The sequence below is a fragment of the Notolabrus celidotus genome, chromosome 2, assembly GCF_009762535.1.
Source record: "Notolabrus celidotus isolate fNotCel1 chromosome 2, fNotCel1.pri, whole genome shotgun sequence".
NCBI classification, from domain to species: domain Eukaryota; kingdom Metazoa; phylum Chordata; class Actinopteri; order Labriformes; family Labridae; genus Notolabrus; species Notolabrus celidotus.
Window position 1 is genome coordinate 31,447,197 of NC_048273.1, and position 24,237 is coordinate 31,471,433.

Below are 24,237 nucleotides of genomic sequence, written 5' to 3' on the forward strand. Positions count from 1 at the left end.
CTTTCTAAGTTTATCTGTGCATAAGTAGAAAGTTTATATATTGTTTATATTTGTTATATATGACTATTACCTTTAATATAATTGTATTTTTACACTGTGTATTGTCGTATTCCCGTCCCTTATATATGTATAGAATAATCATTGTAAGGACGGACAACAGTAAGGAAACAGTCATCACTAATAGATTTGCCAACTTGCCCATGAAAAAATATACAGATTTTAGACATACATGTATTCCTGTTGTAATGATTATCTCTTCAGCGAACAAAGACAGCAGAACAAAGTCTGTGGCACAGATACTACAGACTGTGTTCTTGAATTCAACATATAAGGAGATCTTATTGAACATAAAGATAAGGCTACATGGTTCCTTATTCTGTAAATTAAAAATAACTTTTATTTTTACTTTAAGCTGTTCCTCATTTGGAAAAAATTGCAGGTTGATCAAAAACTAAACTTTTAATTTTTGCAACTTCATGCTGAAGTAGAAATTATAGAAGCTTGAATGAAGAGTGGAGATTTCCAATCATGTCAATACAAAGCTGAGCGCAGCCCCACAGGATGGGATAGATGAAGAGCCTAATCAGTGTAATGAGGTACGACAGATGTCTGTGTTACTTAAGACTATCACAATACTCTCATTGCACTTACTCTGTCTCAAACCCTGTGGATCAGGCAAACAACCAGGTTTTAGCCTGATGAAGGTCTAGCACTGAAACGTTGCCATTACACTTCTTATTTTCAAGTTGGACAGTGTGCGGGATTCTTGCAACTAAAATTTTGTGTGCTTCTTCTCACTTCTCTCCTACGCACCTGTCCTATAGAGTAAATGCACATAGCCTTTATTTACTTTTGACCTTTAAATGTTTTCCCATCTGTAACATTTAGAAGATGAGTTAGGGTACTTTTACTCAAGCGGAGAGGAGTGAGGTACATCCTTTGCATAAATTATTCAGTTATTTTCAAGCAAAAGCAAAAATAGTTGCTGGTTTAAATTTCTTCAGTGTCAGAATGAGTTAATTTTTGGTTTAATGAGGGCTAATAAAGAGTTTTGGAGGTTTGTACTTGTTTGTTGCAGCAACAACGCCGAAGACTTTAAATCTTGCAGTGAAATACAAGTTTGGACGTTGAAACCATACAAACCCTTATCATCAGTCGTTATCTTTGTTTAACATGCTCTGCTAGATTGTCTGAAACTGCTGCATGCTAACCATAAACGCCTGTTTTCACACAGAGGCAGTAAGTACAAAGACACATTGAGCTGTGAAATCTGCAGTCAGAGAGAGACCCCAGAGAAGCTGAAGAGTAGCTTTTTATGTGAACATTCATTCAGAGAGAAGCTGACTGAAAATGAAGAGACAGTCATAGTCAACGGTGATGAAGTGGCTTTAGCGTGAGCACTAATCGAATGCACAAGTGTTCACTGGTGGAATGGAGGATAAAGGGGTGTCTGCGGTAAAACAAAAAAGGGGGGCATTAGCATTAAATATCAAAACGTTAAAAGCAGGATCCAGGATGTGAAGTGGATTAAGGCTGAATCTGTCTTTCAGATGAGGTATAAAGGCTACTGATCCAAATTAAGGCTCCTTTAGATGGGAGCATACAGCTTAATACAACCATTAAATTCAATTTTTAATATTGCTTTTACAGCCAGATAGTGAATGTGTAACAAAGGTAGTAATAACAGAGAAGACCTAAGCCTAGAGAGAGGGAGGGTATAAAGTCTGGATTAATGAGGCTTTCCTGTGATCCTATGATCTTTTGTGTTCAGTGTCACATCTCGTGAGGGGCCCTGAATCTACCCAACTATACTCCTGTCAGTGTAAATGTAATGTTTCTATAGAGAAGGATGCCAGACGACTTTTAATGCTGCAAGGTTGCCATTTCTGCTCTTATCTCTGACTGTCTGTGTGTTGCTGTGCTGTGAACCAGAAACTGAGACAGACCCCACTGAGGTGAAGTAGGTTAAAAAGGGGTTAGTTTGACAGCAAAGGGACCTTTATGTGGGACATTTATCCTAATCCTACTTTACAGGAGGGTACTATATAGGCTACAGGGGTTATGAGAGGTCATTATTTTTCCTGTAACACATTTGTTGTTGTCATTTCGCTGCTCAGATGCAAAATCTACCTAAATTGGAGCCCGAATGATCAAAATGGTGTTTCAAATACTGTCTTTGGCTTCAAAGCTGCAGAGTCATACAAACAAGCATCTGTAATCATTATGTTACCATGCAATCAGCCTCGTATCGAGGATCGCCACCATGGCAACGGTTGCAGAGAGGAGAAAAATGTTTCAGTTTTCTGTACACCCACATTGTACAAATGGAAAAGCTGCCCACGAGGAGGCAAATTTGCAGAGCTAAACACACATTATGACACACACTCTGGTAGTAGGTCCATCTGAGTGAATCACAGGCTGGAGAGGTGGTTCATCACTGCTCACTGAGGCATTCGTGTGTGGGTTTGCATGTTCCCTTTGTGTTTGTGTGGGTTTGATTCAGGTGATCAAGTTTCTAGCCACATAAGAAAAAGAAGTCTCATGTTTGTGAACGCCTGTCCTCTCCATGACCTGTGAGATCTGTGAGCTGATGCTTCACTGCTGCCAGCTGTGGTCTCTTCTTGCCAATTCCTTTTTCAGACACTCACTCCTCTTTCCTCCAAGGTGCTTTTTTCTCCTCAACTGTTCAAAGAATCTGAGTCATACCTGAAATGAACTGTTTTGAATTATTAAACATATTTTAAGGTGTTTTTTCTCCTGTATTTTCACTGATGGATTCAGTGGGGGGATTACATTACATATGTGCTCTCTCAGCACCCATTTTGGATAAATTCCACATAAGAGTGCCCATGCAGTATAGAAATCCTGAGGATGTGCCTTAAAGAGTACCATGTATTGAAGAAAACTTAACAAAAGCTCCCTGGCTGGCCTTTCAGTTGAGGAAACGTATTTAAAAAATCCAGTCTGTAACGGAAGTCAGAGCTTGGAGCTTGTTCAGCCCATAGACTGTATAAAATACAACTCAACCCCTCCTCTGTTTTTCATTACCTGCACACACGTGTGCTGACAAAGAGCTTAGGAGGGGGGCATGCTAGTTGTAGGCTGTCTTAATAAACACAAAGGTCAGTTTTACTCCCCACGTCTGCAGATTTGAAGATCTAATGGATGATTTTTATTTTTCATGGAAAAGTGCTAGCGCTAGTTAGCATAGCCACATAGCTACATGTTTGTCGTTGTGTACCAGGACACACGTCGACATACTGATAAATAAAACAACAAGAAACACAAATCTGTGACCAATCGTTCAGAAAGGTCCTGCTACAGGCGCCTCTCCGTCAGGATCAGATTCTGGATCAAATTCAGAGGGTTGAAGTAACGCGGGTCTGTGAGCAGCCGTGTATATTCAGCCAACATGTAAACATTAGATCAACGTGCTGGAGAGCCGAGGCCACATCCACTTCCTGAGGGGTCAGAGAGCTCATTCTCATTTAAAGGCACAGACACAGAAAACAGCCTGTTCTGAGCAGGGCTGAAAAGGAAGGGTTTAAAGGCATGCCAAAATCTGATTTCAAAGTGTTTTTTTGAGCATAAACTTTAAAGACATGTTTTGGGGACCTCTCAGACCAATATATTTTTTTTTTATGAAAAAGAGTGTAATATGTCACCTTTAAGTACCCACTTCTTCTGGAGAAAATATGAGGAAGGGTGATCTTTCTTTATAGCAAATTTGATGAAGTGCCTTCAGTGGTGCCCTTCCAGTGGAGAAAATGTGATAAAGTGACCTCTATAGGGTACTCTGATATTGGACAATGTGTGTTTTAGTACCCACTAGTGAAGAAAACATGCTGAATTTCTTTAGGCGTGCCCTTTAAGGAGTCTTTTAGGTGGAGAAAATGCTGGCCAGGATGCCCTTTCATGGAGAGATTTTTTGAAGCACCTTTAAACCTTGAAGTGGAGAATTTTGTGCTCCAAAGAATTCCAAAAAGTATGTTTGGCATAAAACGACACTGCACATCACATAAAGAACACCAGACCCACAGTGAAGCATGGTGGTGGCAGCATCATGCTTTGAGCTGGAACCAGGGCCTTAGTCAAGGTGGAGGGAAGTATGAACAGTTAAAAACACCAGTCCATTTTGGCACAAAACCTCCAGGCTTCCATTAGAAAGATGAAGATGAAGAGGAATTTCACCTTTCAACACGACAACGAAACAAAGCATACATCCAAATCAACAAAAGCATGGCTTCAGCAGACCAAGATTAAAGTTTTGGAATGGCCCAGCAGAGTCCAGACCTGAATCCAATACAATATCTGTGGGGTGATCTGAAGAGGGCTGTGCACAGGAGATGCTCTCACTATCTGATGGATTTGGAGCTTTATTGTAAAGAAGAACTGGCAAATATTGCCACATCAAGATGTGCTATGCTAATAGATTCCTACCAGTAAAACTGAGTGCTGTAATAAAAGCAAAAGATGCTTCAAAAAATTATTAGTTAAAGGGTGTGTACACATATTAGTGTTTTATTTTTTATTCTTCCACCTGAAATATTTCAAATTGTTTTGAATTTAATTTTTCACGTTATAGGTCAAATTAAAGGTGGACCAAGTTCTGGCATGATTTATCTTGGTCTCTTTTTTTTACATCACAAAACCTGGCATTTTGACAGGGGTGTGTAGACTTTTGCTATCCACTTTAAGTCCCACTAAATGCAATGCTGCTGGGCTTGTTTGATGTTGATTTAGGCTAATGTTGCCCACAGCTGTCGGCTGATCTCTCTTGAAGCATGTTTGAAAAGGTCTCTTTAAACCGCTTTAAACTGAGTCTTTGTGGAAAAATGCCCCTGTTTTTAGAACACCTTCATTTGTTTGGGGAAACACGTTTGATGTGGGTCTGTAAAGCCAGCTGATACAAGGCATTTCATCCAAGACTTATAACACTAAACACTCTCTCCTTTAGTTCTCCTGTCAGTCTAGTTTATCATAATGCAAGTTTTCCCTCTGGTGGAAGAGAATGGATATGAACACGACAGTAATCAGAAACAAAAATGTGCTTATCTTGTGTTTATCTGATCTTGTGAGACAGCTCAGTGACTCGCATGAAAATTAAGACTCACAGACAATGTTTGTTTTCGTTGATCTCTTTGTGGAGTACATACCTCTTCAAGCTGTTTACATGTTCTGTCAAGATGTCACCATGCAGAACATGTTTCTCCATTTTTCTAATTTGAGTGAATTCCTGATTTGGAGTTTTTTCATCTAAAGTAGTTACATGAAGTAGAAACAGTGTTTCACGGAGCTTCCTTCAGTGTTTTAATCACTCTGATCCTGGTGGTTCACATTCTTTTGGCAGCTTCTGCCGACTCAGAGAGAGGTACAAACAAAGCTTCAAAAACATTTTTACACAACTCAAGACACAAATATCAACCTGTCAAAGTGGACTTTAAGAAATGTCTTCTGGTGCCTCTGTTGAAGGGTAAAAGAAGAAGAAAAAAGCCACAACAAGACAACTCAAAGAAATGCAATCACCTTTTTGAGGGGAGAAAAGAAAATAGGGACAATGGGTAACAATTCACGGATGAGAATCAAATGTGGGACTTTAATTTAATAATTTTTGGATAATAAAGCTTTGAAAAATGTATCCAGAGCTAAACACTATCTCCCCCTTAGCTATACACTCCACTCCCTGTCACTCCCAAGTCAAACCTGCCCAACCTGTCTGCAACGTGACAAGAAGAGTGGGTGGTTGGATTATTTCACAACAGATTCAACTGTAGGCTCAGGAAGACAGGTAGTTCTCTGCAGGATTCAAAGCAAAAATATAAAAGACAAGCAGATTTGTTTTTGACTTTTCTATTTTCTATCAGGTGGAGGAGGTGGAGAAGGAGGCCATGGAGGGAGACAGCACAGAGGACATTGAGTCTCTCATGGAGGACATGGACTACATCCCTGGTCACTTCCACCTGGAGCTCAACCTGAACTGTGATCCTGTGGGGCCAGTGAAGCTGAGACTCAGGGACACTTACCTGAAACAGGAGAGTCTGAGAGGAGAGCTGGAGGCTGAGGCTGGGTGTCTACTGTACGCCGTCAGAAATCTGCTGGGCCTGCTGGCCTTTCATCTGGAACAGCTGGACACAGCAGAGGAAATGTTCAGGTGAGGGGACACCATCATTGGAAACGCTGCTTATTCAGTATTCTCAACCAAGCAAGAGGACTCAACTTGATAAACTTGTGATGCATGTTTCTACTTAACTTGACTCTGGGTGTGTTCTTAAGCTCATTTATCGCTCTACTATTGAACAATGTGTCTTTAGTTAAACTCTGAGAGGTAACACAGAACCACGATTGAATGGTCAGTAGCAGGAAAGGGAAAAATTACATTTAAAAACTGCCAGCAAATAAAGTAAAACCATCAACTCTTTATCTAGTTGACAATATCATTAATGAGCTATGTTGCATAACTAACACATTGTTGTACGTTAAGCTAGGTAACAAATAGCTTGTTTGGTATACAGCAATAATTTCAACAAAGATGTATAAAGATCAAATAAATTATATGAACCAGCATGGATCAGTGGTTAGATACCTCTTACAGCTCTAAAGGTAAGCTAATAGCTCTTTGAAGCTGTACTTTAGCATACAGTGCCTCCAGCTAATTGCTAACATGCCCACAGGACAATGCTTCATGTTGATGTGTGTTTACCATGTCCACATTCTTAGGCATGTTAGCACATTTATGTTCCCTACTTTATTTATATAGCATTTTTCATACATACAAGCATGCAGCCTAAAGTGCTTCACAAAAGAACTGTGAAAGAAAACAACAGAAATGGGTAAAATAATAAAAAGCATACTCATAAAAAATACTTGAAAATAAAATAAAATCAATGCAATAAAATAAATATGGGAAAAAGCTAAATTAAAAATTTGTTTAAGTTAAAAAGATTATATAAATACAAGAAATAAATAGATAACTAAATATAAAATATAAGTAAATTATGTTAAAATAATAATAATAATAATAATAATAATAATAATAATAATAATAATAATAATAATAATAAGTCCAGGGCTAAAAATGAATTACTCAAAATTAAAAGCAGCTAATTAGCACTCAACACAAATAAAGCTGAGGCTGATAGAGGTTTTAGCAATTTAATGTATGTATGTATAAATATGTAAAAGTAATCAGCAGAACTGAAAATTGTTTCAGTTTTCAGAGCTGATATTAATGTATTGTAACACTTTCCTCCTGAGGGTCAACTTCATGGTAATGCAACCGGATTTAGCAGGATTTAACCGCTGAGGACAATGAACATTATTCATTATTCCCTGGTGATCCATTTTTAGTCTGTTTGAGTGTTCTTGTCAAAAAAAGGATGAAATATAACTAACTGTTTTCCAGCAACTTTCACAACAAAATACATTGATGGTCGCGTCGCTAACCCCACTATCTCTGTTTGCTTTCAGGAGCATTTGTAAAGAAGACCCTGGTAACCTCAATGCCTGGGCCAACCTGGGCTACGTCTATGACAAGCTGAGGAGGGAGGTGGATGCGGGGGAATGCGTGGAGAAAGTGTCCCAACTCATGGGGTTAGATGCAGGTGAGGCCTCTAAGGAGGAGACCCGGGTCCTGGCGTCCCGCTGCCTGGCTGAACAAGCCTACGTGTATCCTTACGATGTGGAGCTGGACGCTGAGGAAGACCTGAGGGAGAGACTGACGGCAGCACTGATACTGTACAAAAGAGCCCTGGACTATGGGGGGGATCTGGTGAGGAGGAAACATTCACACACAGTTATACTCAGAATGAAGCCCTACACTTCTTATTCACAAACATACTAAGTCCCAAATAACCAACTTCCTGTATATGTCACTGTTTTTCAGATACCGTTGGAAGAAAAGCGTAGCTGGTATTTTAAAATGGCAACCATCTACATAAGGTACAAAACTGCAATCTAAAAATAATCACTGCACTACTTCGTGTGTGAGTATGAACCTCGACCTCTTTATTTTCTCCCTTCAGACTCGACGACATAGTAAAGACCAAAGAGGACTCTGAGTACTCCAGACTTTCTCACTTCAATAAAGGACTGAGACTCCTTAAAGAATCATTACAGTCTGAGAAGACACAAAACAAAGGTCAACATGGTATGTTTCCCTCCCTCCATTTGTTGCATTTGCAGTGCTGCTGGTGTTAGGTTTAGGTGCTACAATCTTTGGGCCTTAAGATTAAATCAAAATATGTTGTAAGATTTTTTTTCATAGGTACAACTCACCGTCTTTAATCTAAGAGATAAAAACAAGCTTGAGGGTACAACCTGTTCAAATATCTGATTCTGATGTCTCCTCTCAGCTCTTGCCTGGTGTTATGTCGGCCTCATGCTGGAAAGGAAGGAGGAGTTCAGCACGGTGCCCATGTCCATACACGACTGTGGCTACTCCGCCTCTGATCCTCTGTCCTGCTACGGAACTGTGAGTTCACCCACACTTTTAGATCCTTCACCAACTATCAGGCTGTGCTATGGAGCAACATTATTAGGTTACAATGTATGTTGAGCATTAAGACAGGACAGCGTGTCTTCATTTCCACCCACTGTGAGATATGAAGCAATGAGACCGCCTCCTTTTGCTCTGACATGTTTTGCTTGTGCGGCCGAGGCATGCACAGAAGGGACCTGGCTGTTAGAGTCCCAGAACAGACATCACATCCTCACTGCTAACCAAAACAGGCATTTGACTAAGTTCCTCCTCTTCATTGTCTATGTTCTCAGGCCATAAACCTGGCCAGTGATGATGCATTCACCCTGAACTTTCTGGCAAAGATCTTCTTCCTGCTGGGCAAACATGAGATGGCCACAGGGATCTGCAACATGGCCCTGAACGTCCTCCCAGACCCAGAGCTCAACTGGCAGGCTTACTGCACGCGTGCAAAGGTACTGCAGCACCTATCATTAGTAAATGCACCTATTTAAACTGATGTAAGACTGATATTTGTGCACTAAATCTTTGACATGTGGCAACTCAATGTGTTTATTTTGGTGCATGCTGTTATTTTTACATTTTTTTAATATTTTTAAAGTAATAGAATCATTTCTAACTCAAAACAAAACTGGAAAGTAATAATAAGGACTTCCAAAAATGGTGCATTGTACACATGTTTATTAAGGTGTTCCTTTTAGATCAATATGATGCTCTACATCCGGGATCTGGAGATTGCAAAACAGGGTAATGGTGGAATCCCAGACCGCCAGAAGCTAACTGAGGCCAGAAAAGACTTGGACAAGGTTCTGACTGTACGCCCGTGTCTGCGGACTCACCTGGGAATGGCACAGGTAAACACAAACTGCTACTCATGAGCAACATGAATGGATTTCCTACAGTCACAGGGTTTTCAGATGAATCATTTCCTTCCCTTCAGGTTTACTACTACATGGGTGTAGATGCCCTGCAGGAGAGTCTTTTGGTGGATGAAGGGGCAGTGAACTGTGCTCTGGTGAGTCTGTCTCATGCTCTACAGTTTGAGCTGAGTGACAGCCTGCCGGACCTCCATGTGCTCCGTGGACGCTGCCTCCTGTTGAAAGGCGAGGAGCAGAATGCTGCAGACTGCTTCAAACGGGCTATGGAGCTGGAGAGACCTGCAAGCATGGACACCACAGCTCTGCGCTGCCTCCTACAGGCTCTCCTTGCTCTGTTCATGCAGGGAGGCCCTGACCCCGTCCATGCCACCACACAGCTGGAGCAGGCAGTGAAAAAGGCAGAGGAGAGGTACCCTGCAGACACTGTGAAAGCTGAGCTTCGATGCCTGTACAGGTCTCACACAGCAGAGGTGACAGAGTTATCACGGGCTCTGATCAAGACCTGCAGACTGAGCCTGGTGAGGAGGCTGCTGGACACTGTGGTGCCTAAACAAATTAATAAGAAGAGACCAATATCAAAGTCTTACTCTGTTACATGAAGCAAAGTGTGCATTTAATAGATATTCTGGCACAGTTATTAATGACAAAAATGAACTAGCAAGCGCTATAAATACACTGTCTGTTCTGTAACTGTATGTTCTGAAGCTGCAAATTGAATCTATCTAATGAACGTGAAAAACTTCAGGAAATGTGGGATCGACAGAGTAACCTACAGTTATAGTATTACAGCAAAGGATACTTAAAGCATGTTTTATGATTAAGAGCTGGTTGGAAATGTAAGGTTTGTATAAAAAGGATGGTCATAACTTGTGAGAGCATTATTGACTTGAAGAAAGGGAGGTTAGGCGTATCTAAAAGAAACATTCATGGCTCTTTGAGTTAAGAGTTGAAATACAAATACTGCACCATCACTGGAACACTTACTGTAAATACTCCACCCTGAAAACCAGCAGGTGGGGGTAAACACAGTTAAGATGGTGCTTAGTTGATGAAAATAAGATGTTGGTGTAAAAAAGATTTTTAATATGGTTATGTGACAAATTAATTATAACATTTCAACACCTACATTCGTTGCACTTAATGCTTTATTGAGTGTAAATATGTAACCCAGATCTCAATCCAACTGGACACCAACTCATGGTGACTTTCAATCAGTGTGTTTGAAAGAGTACTTCACCAGTATCATCACAATACCATGAGAGGAAGTCTTTGAGTGGAAAACATGTATTCTCTCCAGTGAGGTTTAAAACACTTTTAGAACATGTCTTCATTTTAGACTGCTGTTGAGAAAAAAGAGAATAACTGTTCCAGTTTGTGTCAGACATTTATGCCTGCTGCCAATATTGACACCACATATTAGTTTAGCCAAGTGTATATTGATTAAACAATGTTTGATTTTGTAGTGTGAAAAATAAAGATAGTGAACAAAAGTGTTACAACTAAAATACACAAAACCCTTTGTTGATTTCAGTCATCAATATAGTAATCTATTGACTTAGCTCATTGCCCTTTGGGTTTGGAGGACTTCCTTGTGTAATTGGAGGTTAAGCATCAAAAGAAGCCTATTTTCATGTATAAAAGAGAGAAGAAGAGAAGCAGCCCTTGTGTGTTTATTTCCTTTTATATAAAACACAACAACACAACACAGGGCGCAGTGGTAGAGTCGCTCAACTCTCAGTCAGAAGATAGGGGTTCCTGCAATCAAATGCAAAAGTGTCCTTGGGCAGGACACTGAATCCTAAATTGCTTCAGCTGTTTGAATGTGTATGAATGCGATTAGCTAATATTGATGGTCCCTCATTGAGTGAATGTGGTGTGAATGGGTGAATGTGACGAGCAGTGTACAAGCGCTTTGAGCGGTCAGAAAGAAGTCCATTTATCATTTACAACAAAGTATGTGACATGACTGAGGGTGATTGACACAAGGTAAAGTAAGAGTATTTGCTTGTAAAATTAATTTTGCATATTATTAGAAAACTGTAAGCTAATCAGACAGTAAAGATACTATATGCTTAGTTTGAACAGTACAATTCATGGACTAATGAGGTTCATTACGTACGTAAAGCCAAAGAAGTAAGACATAATAAAGACTGTGAATGTCTATTATGGGCTGGAGGAATGATGAAAGCAACAAGTGACACCGTAAAGGTACGTATAGGCATGTGACTTTAACAACTCACTTAGAGTCGCAAAACTGCAAAATTTAGAGAAGTACTGTGCTGAAAGGAGAATGTAAACATGCGGCTGGTACATAGCACAGAGCAATCCAGATTGAACTTCTTCAAGTTAAAGCAACACATGGAACAAAACTTTCAAAGCCACATCTCTAATGACTTGTTACAGTTAAACAGGAGCGTGCCTTTGTTCCTACATTTCTAAGTTCCCCCCCCCCCCCCCCCCCCCCCCAAAAAAAATTAGTCTCTTTGTTCCCACATTTCCTTTTCTATACATTTGTATCAGATTTGAATCCCCCTTTCTCCCAATTTGGTAGCCAGTTACACCTAACCTATTATCCAGTAGCAATGGACTACAGACCCAGAATGTATCTTTTAGCTTAATCTGGTGCTTCCAAAAAGTCTTGAGGGAGGATAGGGCTTTAATTGAAGGGAAATGTAGGAACACAAGACCTACACTACCAGTCAAAAGTTTGGACACACCTTCTCATGCAATGGTTTTTATTTGTTTTATTTATTTTCAACATTGTAGATTAATACTGAAGACATCAAAACTATGAAATAATCTGTTTTTGCCATAATCTGGATTATAACAGTAGTCAAATAGGGCAATCCATTGTGTGCTAACCCTACCTCTGAACAACACAACTGATGGTCTCAAACACATTAAGAAGGCAAGTCATTCTACAAATGAACTCTTGACAAGGCTCTGTTAATCAGAAACCATTCCAGGAGACCACTTCATGAAGCAGACTGAGAGAATACCAAGAGTGTGCAAAGCTGTCATGAAGGAAAAAGGGGGCTACTTTACAGAATCTAAAATCTAAAACATATTCTGGTTTGTTTAACACTTTAAATAATTCAATATATGTTATTTCATAGTTTTGATGTCTTTGGTATTAATCTACAGTGTTTCAAATAATAAAAATAAATACAAACCCTTTAATGAGAAGGTGTTTCCAAACTTTTGACTGGTAGTGTATGTTTGGAAATGTCCTAGAAATGTGGCAGCATAGGGCTGTGGGAACATAGGGATGACCCCAGTTAAACAACTGCATACAGTAGCATCTATTATTAGCTAGGAAGTAGCAAGGAGCTAACTATCTTGAAATTAGTACCCTATTCAAAGCTAGTTAACACAACTGAAGTTTGGAACACACAACTATGTAATACCCACTTGCTAGTTAGTTTTAGCTAGGTTAGGCTAACCCACTAGTCACATTTAAACAGGAACTTACATTTGCATCCATCCATTTGCTAGCTAGGCAATTTAGTTTGCCAGCCAACTAAAGCTAATTAATAATCAGAAATTTCACAACTCCGTCGAAAAGGCTTTTATTGTAAGCTAATATATTAAAGAAAATAATATTTTCTAGCTGCATAATGTTAGCTAAGAGTTGCTCTGTTGATAGCATTATCTGCTGTCTGATTGTAGCTAACTGGTTGTCAAAGATGTTTTTCTTCAACCAATTTCATTTAAGTTAAAAACAAATAATTAATTAACATACTTCATGTCTAAGTAATGTTAGCAAGGAATTGCCTAAATGCTAGCATTGGCAGGAATAGCTTGTGGCTCATCAAATTATTCAACAATGCTGCTTTAATATGTAATATACGTAGCTGGTACCTCTCTGGATTAAACATATTGTGTTTCAGTTTTTTGTTTAGCCCCAAGTAATGAAGTTAAAATGAATATCAGGTACCCCTCAATTATGTGAAGCCTTTTGCACTTACTGCCCTGAGGAAAATAGTTTCCATGAACAAGGTGGGTGTCATTTCTTTCCTCTGGTTACCAATTTATCAGCCTGTCTGTGCCAATGGAGAAAGATCTTAATGTCAAATAAGCTGCACTGACACTACGAGGTTTGGATCAACTTTTGATCACCTTCTGATCTGATTGTTCTGATCTATTGTGATGCTAATGTGAAGGAATGTGACCCTTTCATATGCGCTCACCAGTCTGACCAGTGAGTCAAGGAAAATATCAGCTTTGTGTTGGGATTGAAAAATAGAAGACGTTGGTGTTTGTGTGTGAGCATGACTCTCCTACTGCTATTTTGAAACTGTGTTTACTCGCCACTCCTGTATTAATTTGAAAACAATGGAGGCATCACTCTAAACTGTGCACTGCTGCTATGAGTTGTCTCTGGGTCAGGTTCTGCAGCATTGTTTGTGCACACTTGCTCAACATGCTCACATATGTGATGCCACTCCTAAGTCGAGAACTATTCTTTAAAAGCTTTCACAGGTGACGACAAGGCTCAAAGCTTCATCAGGTAAGGTCAGATTGTTGGATTTGATTTGAAGTGTATCTGATTTTCACCTGAAAAGTAGGACAAAGTTAAAGGTTAATTTTACACTTTGGAGGCTCGCATGATCCAGAAGAAAGGAGGTTCAAAAAAAGAGTGAAATAGTTGACTTGTTGATGTATCTGACAGGTTGCGTTAGTCATGTTCCAGCCAATTTGAGTTCTTACGTTGATGCTTATAGAATGTAGTAACACATTGGAAAGTTTCTTCAACATTCAAGCAGCTAGTTGATTACAAATGTGGGTTGTTTTTTTTAAATCAGGGTGTTCCTTAATGTATGCATGGCCTATAAAAGGCCAATTTAGGTCACTCAGCAGTGTAGATACATTTTTGTCACCAATCTGTTTCTGGTGTTTTTATTTAAAGTGACAATGGATGGCTAATTATCATTCACTCTGATTGTGATTGTTTGCAGTACTGCTGTGATTCTTAGAGATGTCTTAGAGGGGAGAGAAAGCTTGTCTATCTAGATGTTTACAGAGAATGAGGGCACGAGAAGTCAAGTAGGCGTTGCTGCAGCTCATTGCTTATACAACACGATCATAGCCTTCCATTACTCTATTCATGAGGTCACCTTATTGTATTTTTATTTATTTTATTTTATTTTATTATTTTTAATTATTATTATTATATTTATTTATAAATGAACCATTTAAAATATTGAACATAAATATTACCATTTGGTGCATTATACTAGAGTTATCTTAAAGCTAATTCACATCTGCAGTCCCTTGGCAGGTCACAATTACAACATTGCATTGTTATAAAACACACACACAGCCGACAACAGTAAGGGTTTTCAAGTTAAAAGATGTAATATTAAGTCCTCCACATCAACAGAAAAGTATCAGTACAGATATTTTTCGTATTTCAAACATTTTATAACTTTATTTTGACATTAACACAGGTTTACTGAGCATAGAGGACCTTTATATGAGAAGGGCCCACAAAGATAAATCATTGAATATCCATATATATGGGAAGGGGCCCTTAGTTTTCTTTTCCACCGAGTTATCAAGGTGTTTCATTAGTGCAAATACTTCATTAAAAGTGTTATTTAAAATTCTTAAACTATAATAAACCACATATAGCATTGTTTTCTACATTCAATATTCTTCAGAAAAGTACAAAGGGGCATATCTGAAAACATCCATGAGATATTTGGCAGACTATTGTAATGTTCTTTACAATTTAACAGACTTATTCTTTATTTTATTTAATGATAGATGTGTATATTTAGAGATTCTACTCAAGTTATTACCACAAGGCAATATAAAATATAATTTGATGTGATGACTTTGTTGTAAAAATGTTCTCTAAACCTAGTTTACTGCGTTTCTTGCTGAACCTTTATATTTATGCTAACGTGTTAATTGCTCTGTGTTTGCAGGAGAATTCAAAATGGCATTTGCAACACTTCCCCCGACAGATTGGAACACCACCCTCTTTGACTGTTGTGATGACATGAGTACATGTAAGAATCAGTGCGACTACTTTCAATAACATAATCAATTTCAAATTTTTTATATAACTTTGTGAAGCTAGAAGTTCTGTTCAGCTAATCTAAGCCACAGCTTTTCGTAACCTCTATAATATTAAGTAAATCTGTTGTGGTTTCCAGGCTGCTATGGTTTCTGGTGCTGCCCTTGCCTTGCCTGCACAGTTTCAGGGAAATTTGGAGACAACCGCTGTCTGCCGCTGTGTGACATATTCAGTCCTGCTATAACAGCAGCCTGTGGGTTACCTCTGTGTGTGCCTCCTGCTGCCCTGTCTGTGAGGGTTGGCATTCGACACAGATATGGAATCAAGGTAAATAAGAAAGTCAAGTATTCATGTACTATAACACATATAAACATGGAGCTCACAACAAGCAACACAAATTAGACACCTGTTGCATGTGAGAGTTAACCTGGGTTCATGTGTTTGCACCTGATATCAGTTTGGGATGTCAAAGCAAAGCTCTTAAAGGTTTTTAGATTTACATTTATAGATCATTTTAATACCATATGCTATCTCCCTCCCTGTTATTGGGTTTGGTTAAAAAAGTTTACTCTTCTTGAGGTTATAGAAACATAATTTGACGCACTGAAAGACATCAGATAATAGCTGAGGAATGCAGCTAAAACAGCATAATTGATCTGCTTGGTACTCCACAGGGCTCGCTCTGTAGGGACATCGCCACATCCTGTTTCTGTGAGTGGTGCTCCTGGTGTCAGATGAATCGTGAGCTGAAATACCGAAAGAAGAACCCCACTGTCATCGTCAATGTGCAGCCTCCTCCAATGATGATGGCTCCTGGAAACGCTCCTCCTTCTGGATTTATGGGCCAGCCTGGAATCATCATGAACTCATACTGATCTTTGTGGATTGTGATTGGTCTGTTCTGCCATGTGAAGGAAATTTGATGTGTAATGTGAATTGAATTATGTAGGTGTAGATGTTTTACCTCAGAGCATGCTGGGTAAATTTCGGCACAATATAGTATGATAAGTTTTTATTTTTAACAATCACTCAGTAAAATTGAACTAATGTATATGTATTCTCAAAATGATTTATTGTAGGTTTACATGTATGTTGAGGAATTGATTAGGTTAGTATTGATAAATAAATAATACACAGAATTGTGTCTGTCTGTTTTTGACTGACCCTCTGAAAGACTTGTTAGAAAGAAACCTGTTAGTGATTATTGTATTAAATCTGTATTTACATGAAATATCTTTCTTTTACATCTTAGTGAAGATGCACAGCACAAATAATTTTAAACCAGAAATACCATCATTAAGGATTTTTTAACCATCAGAATTTCCTGATCAATGTTTTTTTTTTTTATAAAACCTTATCTTTATTGTCTATAGCCCTTACACTATGCTGTTGAAGAGGTAAGTAGGGCTAGTCCTTTCTATGTTTAGCAGGATACAGGTATGACAGACGAGATAGGGATTTGTTTAAGCTGAGGTAAGGTCAACAGTATTTATTTCTTCTATATTGGAGTCTGAAAACACACAATAAATGTCATTAGGCACTGGCACAAAGGTACAATGTAAATGCATAAATATATGAGAACAGGGATAAACACATAAATGAAATAAAAAACGTATGTTTTATCAACAACTCTGATAACACTCCTGGAGGAAGGAGCAGAGGGAACAGGTATCAACTAATAAGACTGTCATTTATCCTGAACCTCTTGGACAGGTGGCTAGCTAGCTAATTAGCTTGTGGACTCATGAAATGGACTTTCAGTTTTTCAAGGAAAAACTTCCAGAAAGTAGATTAACAGCATCAACATACAGTGAACTGGAGGCATTTGTTTCAGGTTAGCAAAGTTGCTATTCTGCTAGCAGAATAACTTAAAAATGTAACAGTTTCTGCTTCATTGTAAGAGTTAGTAGTGAAATAATGGCTTTCAAATGTAAAACACTTGGGCCCCCTACTGAGCTACTTTTTTGACAGGACCAGAACAGCTGATGTCTGTCCCTGTCCACGGTCGACGTTGTAATTAAAAAACACTCACACAGACGCATTTATTTTCATTTTAAAGCAACATCCCGTTGTCGTTCAGCTAATAATCCCCAGAAATCCATAAACACATTAACACACCTGAAAACGCATATGGCATGACCATTCAAGATTATTTATCTTATGTTTAAAAATGGGCCCATGAAATGCTTTAAGCTTAGGCGTGCAAACCACAACCATGCTCAACATATGCCCAAGTAAAGGGGCACTGCTAAATAATTTGAACGTTTACAAACAAATCACTAGTAACTGCCTTGGAGGCTACAAATGGACTGCACATTTTTTCTACACCTTACCAAGTAGCCAAGTTCTATTAACTATATCATTCGGCCATGATTATTATTGCATCCTATTCTACGACTAGGGGATGCAAATTTCAAGTATTTTCCATCATCTATCTTTGGAAAAGTTAACAATCAATTATCGATTAATCATTAAAAAAAACGTAAAAGTTTTCCATGTCAAAAACAAAGCCAAATGATGATTAGGGTTACGGTTATGATTAGGGTTATGATTAGGGTTATGGTTAGGGTTATAATTAGGGTTATGGTTACGGTTATGATTAGGGTTATGATTAGGGTTATGGTTAGGGTAATGATCGGGGTTAGGGTTGGGGTTAGGGTTAGGATTATGTTATGGTTACGGTTATGATTAGGGTTAGGGTAAGGGTTAGGGTTAAGGTTAGGGTTAGGGTTATGATCAGGGTTAGGATTAGGGTAAGGGTAAGGGTTATGATTAGGGTTAGGGTTATGATTAGGGTTAGGGTTAAGGTAGGATTAGGGTTAGGATTAGAGTTATGATTAGGGTTATGATTAGGGTTAGGGTTATGATTAGGGTTATTAGGGTTAGGGCTATGATTAGGGTTATGGTTAGGGTTATGATTAGGCTTAGGTTTATGACTAGGGTTATGATTAGGGTTAGGGTTAGGATTAGGGTTATGATTAGGGTTAGGGTTAGGATTAGGGTTATGATTAGGGTTATGGTTAGGGTTATGATTAGGGTTAGGGTTATGATTAGGGTTATTAGGGTTAGGGTTATGATTAGGGTTAGGGTTATGATTAATGTAAGGATTAATGTTAGGATTATGATTAGGGTTAGGATTAGGGTAAGGGTTATGATTAGGGTCATGGTTAGGGTTATGATTAGGGTTAGGGTTAAGGTTATGACTAGGGTTAGTGTTATGGTTAGGGTTATGATTAGGGTTAGGGTTATGATTAGGGTTAGGGTTATGATTAGGGTTAGGGTTATGATTAATGTAAGGATTAATGTTAGGATTATGATTAGGGTTAGGATTAGGGTAAGGGTTATGATTAGGGTCATGGTTAGGGTTATGATTAGGGTTAGGGTTAAGGTTATGACTAGGGTTAGTGTTATGGTTAGGTTTAGGGTTATGATTAGGGTTAGGGTTGTTATTAGAGTTTGGGTTGGGGTTTTGATTAGGGTTAGGGTTAGGTTTAGGTTTATGATTAGGGTTATGATTTCGGTTAGGGTTAAGGTTATGACAGGTTAGTGTTAGGGTTAGGGTTAGGGTTATGATTAGGGTTAGGTTTATTATTAGAGTTTGGGTTGGGGTTTTGATTAGAGTTACGGTCAGGATTAGGGTTAGGGTTATGATTAGGGTTAGGGTTAGGGTTAGGGTTATGATTAGGGTTATGATTAGGGTTAGGGTTATTATTAGAGTTTTGGTTGGGGTTTTTATTAGGGTTAAGGTTAGGGTTAGGGTTGGGGTAAGGGTTATGATTAGGGTCATGATTAGGGTTGGGGTTATGATTAGAGCCAGGGTTAGAGACATTGAGAAATAGCCAAACTGTAACTGTAAAGGATCTCGGCACCTATGTGTCATCTACTGAGGTATTGCAGACTGCCTTTGAAATTGTGCTGAAACCGCTCTGTCTTTTTTATGTTTAAATACACTTTACTGTGTTGTAGACAGCTGTGTCTATTTTATGTTTATGTTTTTCCTGAGAAAGACAGTAATGGACAATGCACCTGCCTGTTGCTGTCCATCTGCATCAGTGCTGAACCTTTCATTAATCAATGCAGTAGAGTGCTGTGTGCTGTCCTCGGTGCAGTGGAAACATTTGAACTTGACAAGCAACCTGTTGCATTTTATGGGCTGTCTTGGATCAATAAGTGAGAATTTGTGTTTTTTATTGATAAGTAAGGGAGAAAATATATCAGCTGTTTTACAGTTGTGAATTTGACTATCAGAAGGGCACCTTGAGGATGCTCCGCACCCTTTGCGCTGAGAGTCTATCTCCGCCCCTGTTCATGAGGTAATGTAGTAACAGAAAAAGCCAGAAGATGGCAGCAAAGTATGTATGAATAGCTACCAAAGCAAGCATACATCATTATAAAAAAAGTAATGAATAAGAAATCTGTTAAAACAAGTCTTTAAATCACTTCCTTGTCTCAACTGGTTTATAGAAAAACGGATGTACTTGACTTTCCAGTCCTATAGACACTGCTTAAGATGCTTTCATGTTTCCTCAATCCTCAAGTCTTCAGTTCTTCCAATGTTGACTGTTCCTTCTTGTGCTTTGCTGTACTGCAGCATTACACTCATCCTTCAAACCCGTTAAGATTCCCATGTGTGAGCAATTTTCCTATAATGGTGCCCTCAAGTGGTGCGAATAATAATTGTGAGTCACATGAGTGATTTATAATCTGTGTTCCAGTTCCAAGGACACTTCGAGTCTTTCTTTCTCATAAAAGTTACTAATTATTGCTCTCTCTGGGAGTCCCTGAGCTCCCTTGTCTCGTAGGTTCCTCTGGATCTCTGCTGTAGTCATCCTGCTGCTGTGTGGGTGCCAGACTCCAGCTGCTACAGTCCGACTCCAACTGATGACGGTGATATTGTCATTGTTACTCTTCCCTGTCTATCTCTCATTTTTTATCTTCCTCTATCCCTCTCTCCAACACGGTCTCAGCAGATGTGTGTCTAACATGAGTCTGGTCCTGCTGGAGGTTTCTGCCTGTTAAAGGAAGCTTGTCCTTGCCACTGTAACTTGCTACAAAGTGCTCTGTTCATGGTAGATTAAGATGAGAACAGACTGAGTCCTGTCTGTAAGATGGGACTGGATCTTATCCTGACTTGATGTTGGGTCTTTGTTAATAACAGAACATAGAGTACGGTCCAGACCTGTTTTGTTTGGCAAGAGTCTTGAGATAACGTTTGTTGTGATTTGGTGCTTTATAAATAAAGATTGATTGAAGTGAAGCGTATGTTTAGGACAGGTGTAATCAAAGCTGAAGTTCACAAAGGCCTTTTCAAAGTTTGTCCAAAACATCATAGATATAAAAACTTCTTTATGACTGACTTTCAATGTACTATTTATAACATGTATTTATGACACTTTAACATCACCTAGCATACATATGCAACATAACACAGGATTACACGACACTTGTTATTCCTCTTCCATCAGTGATAACAAGATTATGACACTGAGGCCATGTTTCTTTTGCAGCATGGCAAGGGAACGGCTTTGTGTTGTTGAGGCCTTAACGTGTCATCAGATGTCAGAGACTGGGTCACAGAGACCAAAATCTTGATTCCCGATGAATGCTAGAACCCACGCCTGTTTATTCTTCTGAATTCTTGTCCTTGAGCAATGAATTATGGGAGTCTGTCGCCACCTCTGACCTGCTACTGCATCTCTGTTTTCTCTGAGAGCAAAGGACTAAAGAGACTAAAATAAAAATATTTAAATAACTTACACTGGCAGGAAATTAAAAAACCTGTACAAATTTTAAATAACTTAAATGTATTTATTTCCCTTTTGCTTTTAGTTTCTTTCCTTTGTAACAATGGATTCAGGTTTGGCAGCATTTCTTCCTCCAGCTGTCCAACATGCAGTAGATACTATTACCAATCCAAGACACAATGCTTTCTTATTTCATTCGCTTCAGAGCTGCCACCAAGGTCAACACGCTAACTCAGGTAAGACTTCCAAGTTTGCTACTAAGACTTTAATCCCAACAGCTAAATGAAAGTTTATCCTACCTGTCGTTAAAGTTAACTCGTAGAATTAAAACAGGATAAGAATCAGAGATTTATTTAATCAGAGGGCAGTTTTGTGACATTACAGCTGGAGTACTTTATACTGGGACAGACTGTTGTGTTAAAGACCTATAAAAGGGACTTGTATGGGAATATAAATACATATAAATAAATTCAAAATTCTTGAATGGTGTTTAAATGAAAAAGAGATCTCAGTTTTTAGTTTTCATTTGCAAGAAAAATAAACTTACAGCACTACTTTGTTTCAGATCATTTAAAATCAGGGATTATAATTCACATGAGTAATGATCTTTACAGTGAACTGAACTTTAAATTAATTCTAAAGTAACTAAGTTTGGAAAGCACATTTTCACTCATGTTACCTAACGTGCTGTTGTGCCCGTACCAACAGACTTCAAAGAAATATATTTCTGGTAATGAATTTATGGATTACTCTCAGAATGTATCCTTTTTATGCAGTTTTGGTTGTATATTGGTCTTAGCTTTGTCTTCTCTTCTCAATTGAACATGTCCACAGGTTCATAGATAGTTCCTTATCTTTGGCTTAACTTGTTAAACAAGTGATGGGATCAAACATTCAGGATCACTGGGACTCTGGTCTCTGTGATTGCTTTGAGAACGCCAGCACCTGTAAGAATAAATTCCACAACTTCCATAAATCTGTATTGTTTTAACTGAAGGTCATTTTTCTTTGCTGAGTCACTGAAAGAGTTTCTGTCGCTCTGTTTCAGGCTGCTATGGATTTTGGTGCTGTCCTTGCCTTGCCTGCACAGTGTCAAATAGATTCGGAGAGAACCGTTGTCTCCCATTATGTGACATTTGCAGCCCGGCTATGTTCGCAGCATTTGGGATTCCTTTGTTTGCACCACCTGCAGGTCTGTCTATGAGGGCTGCCATGAGAAACAGATATGGTATCAAGGTATGATGTATGCATGATCTGAATTATTTTGTGACATGTTGAGTGAAGAAAATTTGATTCACATCAGTTTATTTTTATGACACTGTTCTCCTGCAGGGCTCTCTCTGTAAGGACATCGCAGTGGCATGTTGTTGCGGGTGGTGCTCCTGGTGTCAGATGCACCGAGAGTTAAAACACCGTAAGAAAACTCCCACCGTCATCAATGTGCAGAATCAAACCATTTTCGCCACACAGCCTGCTCCGATGATGATGATGCAGCCCCAACCAGTGATGCAACAACAAGAAGTCATCAACATTTCATACTGAGCTTTGTGGCTTCTTATTGGTCTGTTGTGTGGTGTGTTGGCTTGTGTTGTCACTGAGGACAAAATCTATTTCAGCGTTAACCAAAAAAGTAATATGGTAAAATGTGTCCACTTGGCTGCAGAGTATGAGGAATGACTGAATAAGTTTCAATCCAGGCGCATTTTGATAAAAAAAAATTAAACATAATAACAAGTTCTTATAATATGACTACCTCTAATTTGAATAAAAATATTAAAATGTATTTTTATGCTCATTAAATCAAATACTCTTCATGTTAGTCCCAAATTTCTCTTTAAAACAAAACCACAGAGCTGCCTTTCAGGGGACAAAAACTGGTTTCAACTGAAACTGGTGATATGCAAACAAGGTGTATTTGTATCCAGGTATACAAATGAGAAAAAAAACAACAACAGTCTTCTAAGTCAGATTCACTGAATCATACTTTGGGACAAATATGGCTTATATATTGCTTATTATTATTGATAAATGCAAGAGTTCATCATTTGAAGTAGCCATACACTTATAATGACAGAACTAATTATTAAACAAAAACAATTATTACAAATAAATATCTGGACAACATGATTTCAACGGTAGCTTTAAATTCTATGACATCACTTTTTTGAGTTCCTGTATGATGCCATTTTCTTTTATAATCATGTTAAGTGTATATTCTATATAAAGTTGTGTATTGAGTGAATCAACTCTGGCTGTTATCAGTGTCCAGTTTAGGTTCAAGTTTTCTACATGCTTTATTCGTGTTGTTTTAGGTTCCTTTTTCTAAAGTGAAGCGCCGACACATTCGACAATGAAGCGTGGCGCTTTGAATGCGCTTTGAATGCCATTCTACTTGGGCGCTGTTACTCCCCGCCCAGCTTACAGGAATAAAACAAATCATTAAATAGCTCCAGGTAATTCATGCCTTAGTGAGTTTCTTTACCGCATCACAGAGAGAAGAGCTAAGCAAAGTGGAAAAGCTGGTTTGTGTGGCGCTGTTTACCTAAACAAAAACAACAAATGACTTGTGGATGAAATGAAACCTTATTCTAAAGTGAAGCATAGTCACTTGTCTTCACCTCTTATCTATTTGTTGAAGGTGTTTCAAAGAATGAGGAAGTCTTCCTAGCATTCAGGTTCATCTTCTTCAATAGATAAAAAAAAAAGCTTCATTCCAGATCATATCACTTTTATTTGGACCAACAATGAAACTGGTTTCTGCAGATTCTTCCTCCTGTGGTGGAGGATGAAGTCAGGAGGCTCTTTTTGCCTATTTTCATGTCTTTTTAATTTTTTATATTCTTTGAGCACTTACAGCGATTGTTTGTACATACATTTTAATTTTCTGTGTTTCACTAGACTTATTTCAGCGTATCAGTTTGACTAATAAAGCACTTAAATCAATGTCTTTAGAGTTGTGTTTTTTAATCTGGAGTTTATATTTGTAAAGAAAAACAGAGAATCAGGTGTTCAGTTTGTAAACATGTATACTGATAATGTGCTGCTACTGGTGGAAAGACACAAACATGTTTGCCTTGGTGTCTTTTCTAGAACAAAGTTAGTCCTTTGGGGTTG

The 24,237-nt window shown here is 38.5% G+C and overlaps 2 protein-coding genes and 2 long non-coding RNA genes across 9 annotated transcripts in view; 3 read left to right on the forward strand and 1 right to left on the reverse strand.

Annotated features, from left to right (window-relative positions):
• Positions 1 to 11,012, forward strand: part of ttc22 (tetratricopeptide repeat domain 22) — a 52,705-nt gene extending 41,693 nt beyond the window's left edge. Inside the window, exons 3-11 of one of the 2 annotated variants that reach the window (XM_034702664.1) lie at positions 5,668 to 5,788; positions 5,865 to 6,151; positions 7,468 to 7,768; positions 7,883 to 7,938; positions 8,022 to 8,146; positions 8,352 to 8,470; positions 8,770 to 8,931; positions 9,178 to 9,330; positions 9,417 to 11,012. In XM_034702664.1, the coding sequence (XP_034558555.1) occupies positions 5,889 to 6,151; positions 7,468 to 7,768; positions 7,883 to 7,938; positions 8,022 to 8,146; positions 8,352 to 8,470; positions 8,770 to 8,931; positions 9,178 to 9,330; positions 9,417 to 9,953 (1,716 nt within the window). In that variant the 5' untranslated portion in view covers positions 5,668 to 5,788; positions 5,865 to 5,888 and the 3' untranslated portion in view covers positions 9,954 to 11,012. The remainder of the gene's footprint in view (positions 1 to 5,667; positions 5,789 to 5,864; positions 6,152 to 7,467; positions 7,769 to 7,882; positions 7,939 to 8,021; positions 8,147 to 8,351; positions 8,471 to 8,769; positions 8,932 to 9,177; positions 9,331 to 9,416) is intronic. The other variant, XM_034702672.1, reaches the window with a different exon arrangement.
• Positions 9,141 to 13,457, reverse strand: LOC117826612. Its single transcript, XR_004634069.1, has 2 exons — positions 13,323 to 13,457; positions 9,141 to 9,900 (listed from the first exon to the last, which is right to left on the reverse strand). It is a non-coding gene; the product is annotated as an uncharacterized LOC117826612 (long non-coding RNA).
• On the forward strand, positions 12,581 to 16,437 carry LOC117826571 (cornifelin homolog). Of its 5 annotated transcripts, XM_034702728.1 has the most exons (6): positions 12,581 to 12,928; positions 13,340 to 13,353; positions 13,828 to 13,864; positions 15,288 to 15,371; positions 15,519 to 15,706; positions 16,054 to 16,437. In XM_034702728.1, exons 2-6 carry the CDS (start codon positions 13,345 to 13,347, stop codon positions 16,252 to 16,254), a joined length of 519 nt encoding a protein of 172 aa, XP_034558619.1. In that variant the 5' UTR covers positions 12,581 to 12,928; positions 13,340 to 13,344; the 3' UTR covers positions 16,255 to 16,437. The 5 variants fall into 5 exon arrangements, with proteins under 5 accessions (XP_034558619.1, XP_034558629.1, XP_034558611.1 ...); XM_034702738.1 differs by lacking the exon at positions 12,581 to 12,928 and having other exon boundaries at positions 12,961 to 13,451; XM_034702720.1 differs by lacking the exon at positions 12,581 to 12,928 and having other exon boundaries at positions 12,961 to 13,353.
• A 5,523-nt stretch (positions 16,438 to 21,960) lies between these two features.
• On the forward strand, positions 21,961 to 23,212 carry LOC117826622. Its single transcript, XR_004634075.1, has 3 exons — positions 21,961 to 22,070; positions 22,172 to 22,359; positions 22,456 to 23,212. It is a non-coding gene; the product is annotated as an uncharacterized LOC117826622 (long non-coding RNA).
• Positions 23,213 to 24,237: the final 1,025 nt, after the last annotated feature.